Consider the following 12,370-nt stretch of genomic DNA (forward strand, 5'->3'; position numbering starts at 1 on the left):
AGTAAATCACACATAATGCACCTAGCAGAGTACATAATAAGCATGTGGTTTTTACTTCCTCCCTTTCTTTTCAAGTTTTGTTTTCGCCCTATAGAGGGCTATATTTCTGGGGGAGTATTGAAGAAAACTATTTGGGTTTTTCTTAATGATATGGGGAGGAGACACTAGGATAACTTGGGAAATACAAGAAAATAGTTTTGGTCAATGTGGGTAGGGCCACACCAATCCTATAAGCCAGGTATCTTACTCTAGAGTCTCTCAATATGTTTACTTTGGATAAAAGAATTCAGGTACATTACCGAAAGATGAATAGAGCAGGATGGCACGCATCTAAGTTCGCGAATAGGATGCTATCTCGCGTGGAAAGCCCAATCTTCCCTCAGTTTACTTATTTGAATGCAATGTTCTACTAGCTCCTCTCTCCCTGCTCCCAGTATAAAGGAAGGGTTTCAACTGATCAAATAGCAATGTTAGAGTCTCAGATCCTAACCCAAAATTATGAGCAACTTCACTGAAGGGAACTCTCAAATGGAAGTGGATGTAGCTCTCCCACACTGTGCAATTTTGTTCCTTTCACGGCTGCAAGCGAACAGGCGTTTACTATACCTTGCTCTTTCCTGTGCCTGCGTTTCCAACGACAAAGACCGAGTGTCGCAAGGCCAACAGCTCCTCAAGCTGGACAACCTGCAGACCAAACAACCACACACTAGTTTCCTTTAATGAGTTTGTGATTAAAAAAAAAAATCTGCCCATTTTCACCCAGTTCTTTCCTTACAACTTGAGTCAGCCCCCACTGACAGCATTACCTTCCTGGAAAGTTAGAAAAGATGGTAAGTGCAAAGTACAGTTGCTCCCAGATCTCTCAACGTAGAGTACGGGGATGAGGATGAAGAAAAACCATTACTTGGTGAGTCAGTGACACAGGCAGAAGTGAAGTACAGAGGTACTTGGTACATGGCAGGGGTTAGTTACAAAAATCAATGACTCTTCATGAAGTGGGACCAGAAACAGCATACGGCCAACGTCATCTACAACTGACTAATGACTTACATCCTTTGAAATATCTATAACAGATAATCTGTATGTATTTTAACATCCATGTATTCACTACACCCCAGACGAGTGAGTATATGCACAAGCCTTTGATAACTCAGGTGATATCATACGTTTCTCCCCCATTACAAGCATGTGCTAATGACTTTATTTCCAACTTTCTCTAAGATGGAGAGAAAAGAAAGCAAAATTAATTTTTGGTGCACATCACCGAGAAGAACCAAGGAGTTTTATAAACGAATGAAAAGTCTGCTTACATTGAAAACCATGACTTACCCTCTCTGTGTTTTCACCTTCTCACAGAATGGGACTATATTAGAAGGCTTTGATGTATATACTAAGGGCATCTTAAGGTCAGTGTAACATGTAAGTTAATGTTCTGGCTGAGTATCACTTAACCACAGTTATTGTCAATGCACCTCCCAAGGGCTGCCATGACAAGGAAATGATCCTTTTACTTTGAGGATGAAGCTCTCCTCGGGCTGCAGGCGGAGCTCCACGGTGGACTGCCTGACCATCTGCTCAAAGTGGGGCACTCTCCTCCGGGGCACATCCAGGGTTGGAAACAGGTCACCAACCAGGCCCAAAAACACAGGGATGTCATCAGTCACTATTTTAGGCATATTGAAGTCCCTTAATGCTCTCATGAGTACCTAGAAAGGAAAAGAGAAAACGTTTCATTAAAAAAGCCAATACAAGGTCTAACAAACACCTAAACAGCTAAAGATGTAATCGTGAGATAGACACTGTTCTCTATTAGAATGGCATTCTATCTACAGGGAGGGTAACTGCTTACAAGGTCATATATCAGAACAGCAGAAAGCTCTGCTGATACCATGGATAACCTCAGACTAAATCCAACAAAGAGGCCCCGTGCCTCCCTGGATAATGTTTTGATCTTAAGAAAGGGTCTGAGGTACTTCTCTCTGTAATCTTCAAACTCCAGGATGTAAATTAACCAAGGCCATGAGACCGTTTTGTCCAAAATACTCTAAGAATCTCAGAATGATAAACTCAACCCATTTTTAGTTTCGGGTTTTCTTCTATTTTGGCTGAAAACCAAAGAGGCCTTTAGATTTTAAAAGCAGTAACTTGAACATCAGAATGACTTTTACAGAAAGAGGTAAATGTATGAAATCTTGACCCAATCATGAATTGTGACTCAGAGGAAGAGGGAGAAAGGTGGAAAAAGAGACGTAGAAAATCACATGATAAATATCCCTTAACATGTAAAGAAACTCACAGGAATAGACCTTTTTCAAAATCTCAAGCCATACTGCATCTTCACACAGGCTGTATATGCATTACTCTCACTACTTGTTTAATAGAGAAAAATGCATGATGTGGGTGTTATTGTTTTTCCCCACGAAGGATAGTGGAACATTCCCCTAGTAGCTCTAAATAACCAACTAAATATATCATTGGTGTTAGGTGAGCATCCCCCCTGTTGCTTTCTTTAAACTCATCTCACAACCCATGAAATGGACATACTTTCTTCCATTAGATTATGTCTTCATGGACTTTTTCAGGATTAATATCCCAACTCAATCAGATTTTCTAAATGTTCCTCAGAGAAAATCAAACATTGATTACTGAATTATTTATGATCGCCAAAATATTTTTCGTGGCTGATATTTCAGAAGCACTTACAAAATCACATTTTCTTTCATATATTCATATCCTTTTACTCAAGAATACTTGTGGTCTTTTATAACATAAGAAATGCCAGTCCTCAAAATATCCTGTATTAAAAATAGATGTGATGCTTTTTAAAAAGTCATGCTATGTATGACCCACCATCCAGATATATATACTTTTATTTGTACAAAGCCATTAAGCTCTTCACTTAACAAAATCCTATTAGCATTGCAGTACCTGATCTTCAGGTCTATTTTTATCTCCTCGTTTCAGGGAGCCAGCTACAACCAAGACAGATTTAATAGCACGAAGTCCCCAATCATAATGATCCTAAAATCAAAACACAGATACATTTTTTCAAAGATTTTATGAGGGAATCAGATTCTCATTCCAGAAGTAAAAGCCAAAAGCTAAAAAAAAGAGTTCAGATAAAGATGTGTCTTAATGATGTAAAACAATATTCTCTTCCCGTCCTTGAAACTGTAAAAACCGTGTCCCTTCAGCGCCCTGCTTCTTTTGCCTGATTCTCCACCTCTGTCAGCAAATCTCTTCTTTCCATAGCGTTTAGTTGCAGTATTTGCCCAAGGCTCCATCCGCCTTCCTCCCTCTGTTCTCTCAGTAAGCCTGCTAACTCAGGGGTTCAATTACTCCAGTGTTTTCACTTCCAACCACAAGCACACTCCTCGTTTTCTACCGGCAGCCCTGTTATTCCACCCATTCCCAGCCCTGCATCTCTAACTTCCCTCATTACTCTTTTTTTAAATTTTATTTTTAATTTTTATTGGAGTATAGTTGATTTACAATGTTGTGTTAGTTTCAGGTGTACAGCAAAGTGAATCATATTATACATTGTATACAGTTATACATATACATATATCCACTCTTTTTTAGAGTGGATATATGTATATATGTATATACATAGAGTGGATATAACTGTATATATGTATACAGTTATATATGTATATATATGTATACATATATATACATATATATATGTATACAGTTATACATATACATATATACACATATATACACATATACATACATATACATATATCCACTCTTTTTTAGATTCTTTTCCCATACAGATCATTACAGAGTATTCAGTAGAGTTGCCTGTGCTATACAGTAGGTCCTTATTAGTCATCTATTTTATATATAGTAGTGTGTATATGTCAATCCCAATCTCCCAGTTGGTCCCTCCCCCACACCCCTTACCGCCTGGTAATGATATCTGATATTGCTTATGTGTGGAATCTAAAAAGGGTACAAATGAACTTATCTACAAAACATAAACAGAGTCACAGATGTAGAAAACAAACTTATGGTTACCAGGGGGTAAGCGGGGGAGGGATAAATTGGGAGATTGGGATTGATATATACACACTACTGTATATAAAATAGATAACTAACAAGGACCTACTGTATAGCACAAGGAACTCTACCCAGTACTCTGTAATGGCCTATATGGGAAAGAATCCAAAAAAGAGAGGATATGTGTATATGTATGACAGGTTCACTTTGCTGTACACTTGAAACTAACACAACATTATAAATCAACTATACCCCAATAAAAAAAAAAAAGTTCCGTGATTAAACCAATACCTCTTCGAGACTTCCACATTACCCCTACACGAGATTCCTTCACAGGCTCCGAGCTCCTGGAGCATAGACCCCATGCTGATTTTTTGCCTTCTAGGTCCTAGCACAGCACACAGCACACAGCACAGGGCAGGAGGCTCAGGAAAGATACACTCTATTAGCTGACTGACGGTATGTAACCCATCTTCTCTCCTTTGTCTTCTGTCCACAATCCACATAGTAACAACCCTTCTCTCAATATCTCCCACCTGTGCGTGTGGGAAAGTCACATAACCTCTCCAAGCCTTACTACCATCATCTCTAAAAAGGTAGATTAAAGCATCCACCTACTTCACAAGGTTGTTGAAGTAAAATGAGTTAATGCTTTGAAAGTAGTGAAGCAACACATGTAAATGTATATGCTTTTCAGTACATTAATAGATAATAAAATCAATTTAGTGGGTCTTAACCATCATTTTTGTTGGTACTAAAATAGAACAGAATGGAATGAAAAATACCAGGGTGCACTGCAAATAAGGGTAAGAAGTGTTTGGTGAAGATTTTTGTTTCAGTGGTGCTTGGGTGCGTGTGCGTATGCATGTATGTGTATATGCATGTATGTGTATACTGACTCTCAACAGAAAGGTATTTTTTACTGTGGGTCATGGTAAAATCATTTGAAAGCCATTGATATACAAAGAAGACTAGGGCTTGAGAGGAGGGAAAGAGAGGGGAAAGAGGAGGCCAGGGAGATTGGGGAGGGGCTAAGTCATCGCAGTAACACTATTAAAGGAGAGGATGTACAAAAAGACACATACACCCCAATGTTCATTGCAGCACTATTTACAATAGCCAAGTCACGGAAGCAACCCAAATGTCCATCGACAGACAAATGGATAAAGAAGATGTGGTACATATATACAATGGAATATTAGTCAGCTATAAAAAGGAATGGCATAATGCCATTTGTAGCACCATGAATGGACCTAGAGATTATCACTCTAAGTGAAGTCGGAAAGAGAAAGACAAATATCACAGGATATCACTTATATGTGCAATCTAAAATATGACACAAATAAACTTATTTACAAAACAGACTTACAGACATAGAAAACAAACTTATGGTTACCAAAGGGGAAAAGGAGGTGGAGAGGGATAAATTTGGAGTTTGGGATTAGCAAATACAAACTACCATATATTAAACAGATAAACAACAAGGTCCTACTGTATAGCACAGGGAACTATATTCAATATCTTGTAATAACCAATAAGGGAAAAGAATATGAAAAAGATTATATATGGGGCTTCCCTGGTGGTACAGGGGTTGAGAGTCCGCCTGCCGATGCAGGGGACACGGGTTCGTGCCCTGGTCCGGGAAGATCCCACATGCCACGGAGTGGCTGGGCCTGTGAGCCATGGCCGCTGAGCCTGCGCATCAGGAGCCTGTGCTCCGCAACGGGAGAGGCCACAACAGTGAGAGGCCCGCGTACCGCAAAAAAAAAAAAAAAAAAGAAAAATATTATATATGTATGTGTGTGTATACAACAATCACTTTTCTGTACACCAGCAACTAACACGGCATTGTTAATCAACTATACTTCAATTAAAAAAAAACAAAAAGACGACTTGGTGACACTCCTAAACATTTAAACAGCGCAAACAACTGCTAACATAATCTTCACCATTTTCATCAGGTTATTCCTCTGGTCAAAAATGTCCACTGATTCTTCTCAAATCCATTCCTACAGCTTAGAAAACTATCACTGGACTGTGTTCCTAACTCAGCTTTTCTGTCCGGGACAAATTTCTTTCCCCTCATCTCATCTCTGACACTTCTGTTGAGTTGGAGAGCCCTTTCCTCAACTACTCTACCCCTCGCACCCTCTCCCTCCTGTAAGTGGTTACAGATGTCCTAGAAAGGGTTAGAAAGGACTGGATTTAAATCTTGCTCCTACCACTTATTAGTTGGGAACTTTGGATAGGTTATTTACTCAGTTTCCTCACCTGTAAAATGGAACAAATAAGACCAAATTCATAGTAGTTTTGTCAAGATAAAAAGCTAACACATGGTGCCTGTTCAGTAAATGTTGGTTCCTTTCCCCCTTCAAACTATGATAATTTTTTCATCCTCCATTTCCTTCTAATTTTTATTGCATGTAAACTAAATCTCCTACATAGGTTCTTTGAAGTCAGAAATCTAGGTGTCTGCTTCATTTGTTCTGTGTTTACCCTGTTCATCATTGTCAGCAATAACTATATTACTTGAATACAGTAAATGCTTACTAAATGTGTTTAAGTATTAGTACTGGGAATGGGGTATGGTTGCAACTCCATGTATCCTGGGTCCGGTAACACTTTTTTCTTCTGACGTTTTCCCATTATAAAATTAAAAGGGGCTCATTGAAAAAAAATAAAATGATATCACAAACAAGAATAGGAAAAAAATTTTAAATACTCACCATCTTAGTACCCAGAAACAAATGTTAAAAATCACAATGTATTTTCCAGTCACTTCATATGTATATAAAACACACAGTATAATATAAAATGTACTGAATAAAACACATGCAAATTGTAGATCACATCAACAGTTTGCTGTGCTGTTTTTTGCATATAACATTGTCACAAGCATTTTTCCACATTATCAAATTCGGTATGTTTTATCCCAGAATATAAATTCACAGTTGTTAAAATGACAATATGAATTTGCCTCTCAGATTCCAAATTTCACCCCAACAAAGGGTAATTTAAAATGAGTACATCTGGCAGTACAGGTAACTGAGTGGTTCTAGCTGTGATATTTTAATACTTTCATCCTTCATCCCGGAACAACTGCAAAATAATGTCACCAGGAATTAACAAGAGGTCACCAAAAGAATGAAGTCAAAGGTGACCAAAAAGCTAAATTTAAAAACAGTGATGCTGATATAGATGGCATTTTTGTGGCCCACCAGCAGCTTCAACGAAACAGCAAGAAGGTAGTAACTGGAGAGTAATGCATTTATTAATTTGGCCCATTTCAGAAACAAAGGAATTGTAGAGCAAAAATAAACACAAACAAAAAAGCCAAGTCTACCTTCAAATAAAGAATTACCAACAAAACGAGAAAATCTTTCATTTAGCATTTCTCAAGGGTTTTTCAGAAAATCAGCTTTCCCTGGCTCTTATGAACACTCCCGCCATCTTTCCCTGGAAAATAATATTCCCACCAGGAAAGGGAGGCATCATAAAATTCATATCTAATTACAGCACTGATAACATTTAAAGAAAATCACACAGCCCACTGATAAAAGCTGTACTAAGTACAAAGAAAGCCTTCAACTTAATATGTCTCAAGTTTTTTTTTTTTTAACAAGCTTTATATGTGCTCTCCATTACTGGCTCCAAGTTGAAGATGAGGAAATTGAGGCACTTAGGGACTAAAGCCATATCCTTTTTAGCACAAGGAGTATATGATTTTTTTTGTTCTTTGTTTTTGAATTTTATTTATTTTTTTATACAGGTTCTTAGTAGTCTTATTTTAATTTCAAAAAAAAATGAAGAATTGTAAAATTCAGATTTTCAAAATTTTGGGGAAAATATAAAACTATTCCTAAATGTCTAACTATAATTTGAGTGATAAATTACCCAGTGTCCGTACTTCAGAAGCTGTTCTAATGGGGTGTAAAAACCCAGAAAAAGTAACATAATACCCCTCACCTGCTTGGACAGGAGCTCCTTGCAGAGCGTGTACAATGTAATAAACTTGCGGGCTAGTGAGCGTGCATCCACAAAACCTTCAGCAACTAACAGGATTTCACAGATTAGCTCGATGTCAGGGGCCACCATGGCACAGGGTCTACAAAGTAAATATGAAATTTTGTTTTAAAATGCAATAAGGTAATAAGTACAAATGGCTGAAACCCAGTGATTAATGTGTACCAACATTCTAACCATTCCCAAGCAGGTCACAATTACCTCTGTCAATCATAGCTAACAAGACCCTTCACTTCAACTAAAAAATGCCCAGGAGTTACTAGACACATAGAAAAAGGTGGAAAATATGCAAATGGCATAAGCACGGGTGTAGGAGCTGAAGGGAAATCTGTGGGTACAATCGGTAAACTTCCATTTTAAGTTGTCACTGCACAAAGATGAGTGATGTTTTGTGCTTAGAGGCCAGCCTTTATTTGTGGCCAGTGCTGTGCTGGTGAACAGTTAACAACTGGCTCTCCAAAAAATAATGTTTGCTGACTTCCATGGAATCAATACCTCCACCGTGGCTGATTTCAATCTACCAACACGGTATCACTAAACTTGCAGCTGGCACGAGATGTGAGGTTGTACACCACCATACAGACACAACAGACACAAGTACCCTAAGAGCGCAAGTATTGATAAACTAATTAGGAAATCATGAGTTTGAATGCTTATCACCTTTGTCTTTAATAGATATTAATCAAAAGTTTATATAATTTGTTTTTTTATTAGTACCTGTGCTTTACAGCCACCTCACAAAATTCATGAAAAGTTAACCATCAGCTCCTGGGCTTCCCTGGTGGTGCAGTGGTTAAGAATCCGCCTGCCAATGCAGGGGACACGGGTTCGAGCCCTGGTCCGGGAAGATCCCACATGCTGTGGAGCAACTAAGCCCATTGCCAGAGCTACAGAGCCTGAGTGCCACAACTACAGAAGCCTGCACGCCTAGAGTCCATGCTCCACAACGAGAGAAGCCACTGCAATGAGAAGCCCACATACCGCAGTGAAGAGTAGCTCCCACTCGTCGCAACCAGAGAAAGCCCACATGCAGCAATGAAGACCCAACACAGCCATAAATAAATTAAAAAAATTAAACAACAACAGCAACAAAAAGTTAACCATCAGCACTTTCAAGCTCATACCAGCCATCTCCAACACTGCCTGTGGCCAGCTTGGTTAGACTTTTAAGCTGAAAATTTATCAAAACATAACTTTCAAATTCCCTTCCTTTTGGAGGGAGACTTCCAAAAAGTTCTCGCAGGACAATTACCATTAAAAGCAACATTTGAGGGCTTCCCTGGTGGCGCAGTTGAGAGTCCGCCTGCCGATGCAAGGGACACGGGTTCATGCCCTGGTCCGGGAAGATCCCACATGCCGCGGAGCGGCTGGGCCCATGAGCCATGGCTGCTGGGCCTGCGCGTCCGGAGCCTGTGCTCCGCAAGGCGAGAGGCCACAAACAGTGAGAGGCCTGCGTACCACAAAACAAAAAAAAAGCAACATTTGAAAAACTTCCACTCAACTGAAGTCCAGTGCAAAGAAGGAGCCAGAGTAAATAAGCCTGTCATTTTAGACTTTTCCAGTAATATATACCCATCTATTTTTTGTAAATACTATTACAGTCTACTGTAAGCCTATCTAACTTTTCATCCTAAACATTCCTGAGTCTCTGGATCTATGTTATTCACTGCTTCTACCTAAAGTAGCCTCACGTTTTTTCCCGCAGTTTTTTATGTCAATAGGGGAGGGAAGAGGCTAGCATATTTACTTCACTGGTACTTCCACTAACACTGACAACTGATATTCAATGAGTAGTCTTCATACCATAAGGGATGCTAAAAGCTTTTCAGGCACTCTCACTCAGTTCTCTCAACTCTTTGATGTGGCTACTCTTCTTATCTGTACTGTACTGAGGTGCAGACTAAGGTTCTGAGCAGTACAAGCACACAGCTGAGGCCACATGGTGGGGGTCATGATACTCTCAAGGCTCAGGCATGCTGCTTCCGCTCATGAACATTACTTTCATCACCAGTTGTCCTTCAAACTTTGCTGACACCAGTCCTGACCCCCATACACAAATGAGTCTGCACTTACTTAAACCAAATTTATGAAAACTTCACAAAATAATTCCCAATTTTAAGACCCAAATGAAAACATGTATTGATGCAAGATGAACCGTATACAAATGTAAAAGTACTGCAGAGATGTACAATTTTCAAATGAAAATATTCTATAATCATTACATTTATTTCTAGGATAGTTATTCTCTAGAATGTTTTTTTCAAGGAAAATGAACATTATAAAATTGCTATGCTAGAGAGAAAGCTATTTTATGAGGAAAGGAAGATGTTCACTAAAAGTTGCTAGAATAATTGACTATAACGGAAAAGAATTCTGTTTAAATACTCATTTCATGCTACTTACCAAAATAAGCCCTTAACAGATGAAGTACATTTGAAAAGTCATAATATAAAAATTAAAAGAGAATACAAATGAAATATGCTTAAACATCTAGATGGATAGACAAGCAAATTTTAAGCTTAAAAGAATTTAAAGACATCACACTAAAAACTACAGAGGTTCTTACACTATATGTGAAGTAGCATATTATTTTGAAGGTAGACCGTGAACAAAGACACATATTTTAAACACGAAAGAACTCTTAAAAAGTAAAACTGATAAGCCTCTAGCTCATCAAGGAAACAAAGGGAGAGAAGACACAAATTACCCTTACCAGACATGGATCTCAGGACATCACCAGAGATAATAAGAGAATATTATGAACAAATTAATGCCAATAAATTCAACAATTTAGATAACATAGAGAAATTCCTTAAATGATGCAAATCATCACAACTAACTGAAGAAAAAAATCTGGAAAATCTCTGTATCTATTAATTTAATTGATCACTAAAACGATTCCCACAAAGAAAAATCTAAGCCCAAATGGGTGAATGGCTTCATGATTAATTCTATCAAATATTTAGGGGGTAAATAATACCAATCCTACACAAACTCTGAAGAAAACAGAGAAGGGAACGTATGTCAAGTCATTCATGGGGTCAGCATTACCCTGATGCCAAAACCAGATGAAGATATGACAAGAAAGCACACTACAGAGCAATGTCCCTCATGACATCAATTTTAAAATCCTCAACAAAATAGTACCATATTGAATCCAACAATACATATGAAATAATATCTCCTGACCAAGTGGAGTTTATCCCAGGAATACAACGTCGAAGAATTGTTTAGCATTTGAATAATCAATGAGTACAGTTTAGCACATTAACAAAAAGAAGGGGGGGGTCCACATAAAACCTATTAAAAAAAAAAACTTCTAAAAGAAACATAGTTGAAAAATTTTGCAACCTGGGGCGAGTCAAGCGTTCTTAAACAGGATATTTTTAAAAACCATGAAACAAATTGATAAATAATATTTTATTGAATTTAAAACTTTTATCTTTGATGGGCACCATTAAGAAAACGAAAAGGCAAGCCACAAATTGAGAGAAAAATATTTGCAATATGTGTATTTAACAAAGAAACTGTATGCAGAGGGCTTCCCTGGTGGTGCAGTGGTTGAGAGTCCACCTGCCGATGCAGGGGACACGGGTTTGTGCCCCGGTCTGCGAAGATCCCACATGCCGTGGAGCGGCTGGGCCCGTGAGCCATGACCACTGAGCCTGTGCGTCCGGAGCCTGCGCTCCGCAACGAGAGAGGCCACAACAGTGAGAGGCCCACGTATTGCAAAAAAGAAACTGTATGCAGAATACAACACTTCACAAAAGAGGGTATGGGAATGGTCAGTAAGTTAAATGTAAAGATTTTCAACATTATTTACCATCGTGGAAATGCAAGCTAAATCCACAATGACATACCACTACCTATCTATCAGATTTGCTAAAACTAAAAAGACTGACGATACCAAGTTTTGACAAGAATGTAGAGCAGCAGAAATTTTCATACATTAGTGGTAAGGGTGTAAAAGGGTACAGCCATCTTGGAAACCATATTGGCAGCTTCTAATAAAGTCAAACGTACACCTGCCATGTGACTTAGCAATTCCATTCATAGATATCTACCCCAAAGAAAACATATATTCACACAAAGACTGTACATCAATGTTCATAGCAGCTTTATTCATAACAGCCCCAAACTGGAAACAATGTCCATCAACTAGTGAATGGATAAATAAATTGTAGTATGTCTCTCCAATAGAATGCTCATCAGCAACAAAAAGGAAGGAACTAGCGATATGCTGGATAACTCAGATGAATCCCCAAACCACAATGTCCAAGGGAAGCAGACAACACAAACAGGAACATACGGTAGGGGTTCGTTTACAGGAACTCTAGAAGAG

The 12,370-nt window shown here is 38.5% G+C and overlaps 1 protein-coding gene across 1 annotated transcript in view; it reads right to left on the reverse strand.

Annotated features, from left to right (window-relative positions):
* DNAH11 (dynein axonemal heavy chain 11) overlaps window positions 1-12,370 on the reverse strand; it is a 313,899-nt gene that overhangs the window by 167,375 nt on the left and 134,154 nt on the right. Inside the window, 4 exon segments of the mRNA XM_019928507.3 lie at window positions 607-684; window positions 1,512-1,706; window positions 2,929-3,021; window positions 7,972-8,110. Coding sequence (XP_019784066.2) covers window positions 607-684; window positions 1,512-1,706; window positions 2,929-3,021; window positions 7,972-8,110 — 505 coding nt within the window.

The sequence above is a fragment of the Tursiops truncatus genome, chromosome 9, assembly GCF_011762595.2.
Source record: "Tursiops truncatus isolate mTurTru1 chromosome 9, mTurTru1.mat.Y, whole genome shotgun sequence".
NCBI lineage: Eukaryota > Metazoa > Chordata > Mammalia > Artiodactyla > Delphinidae > Tursiops > Tursiops truncatus.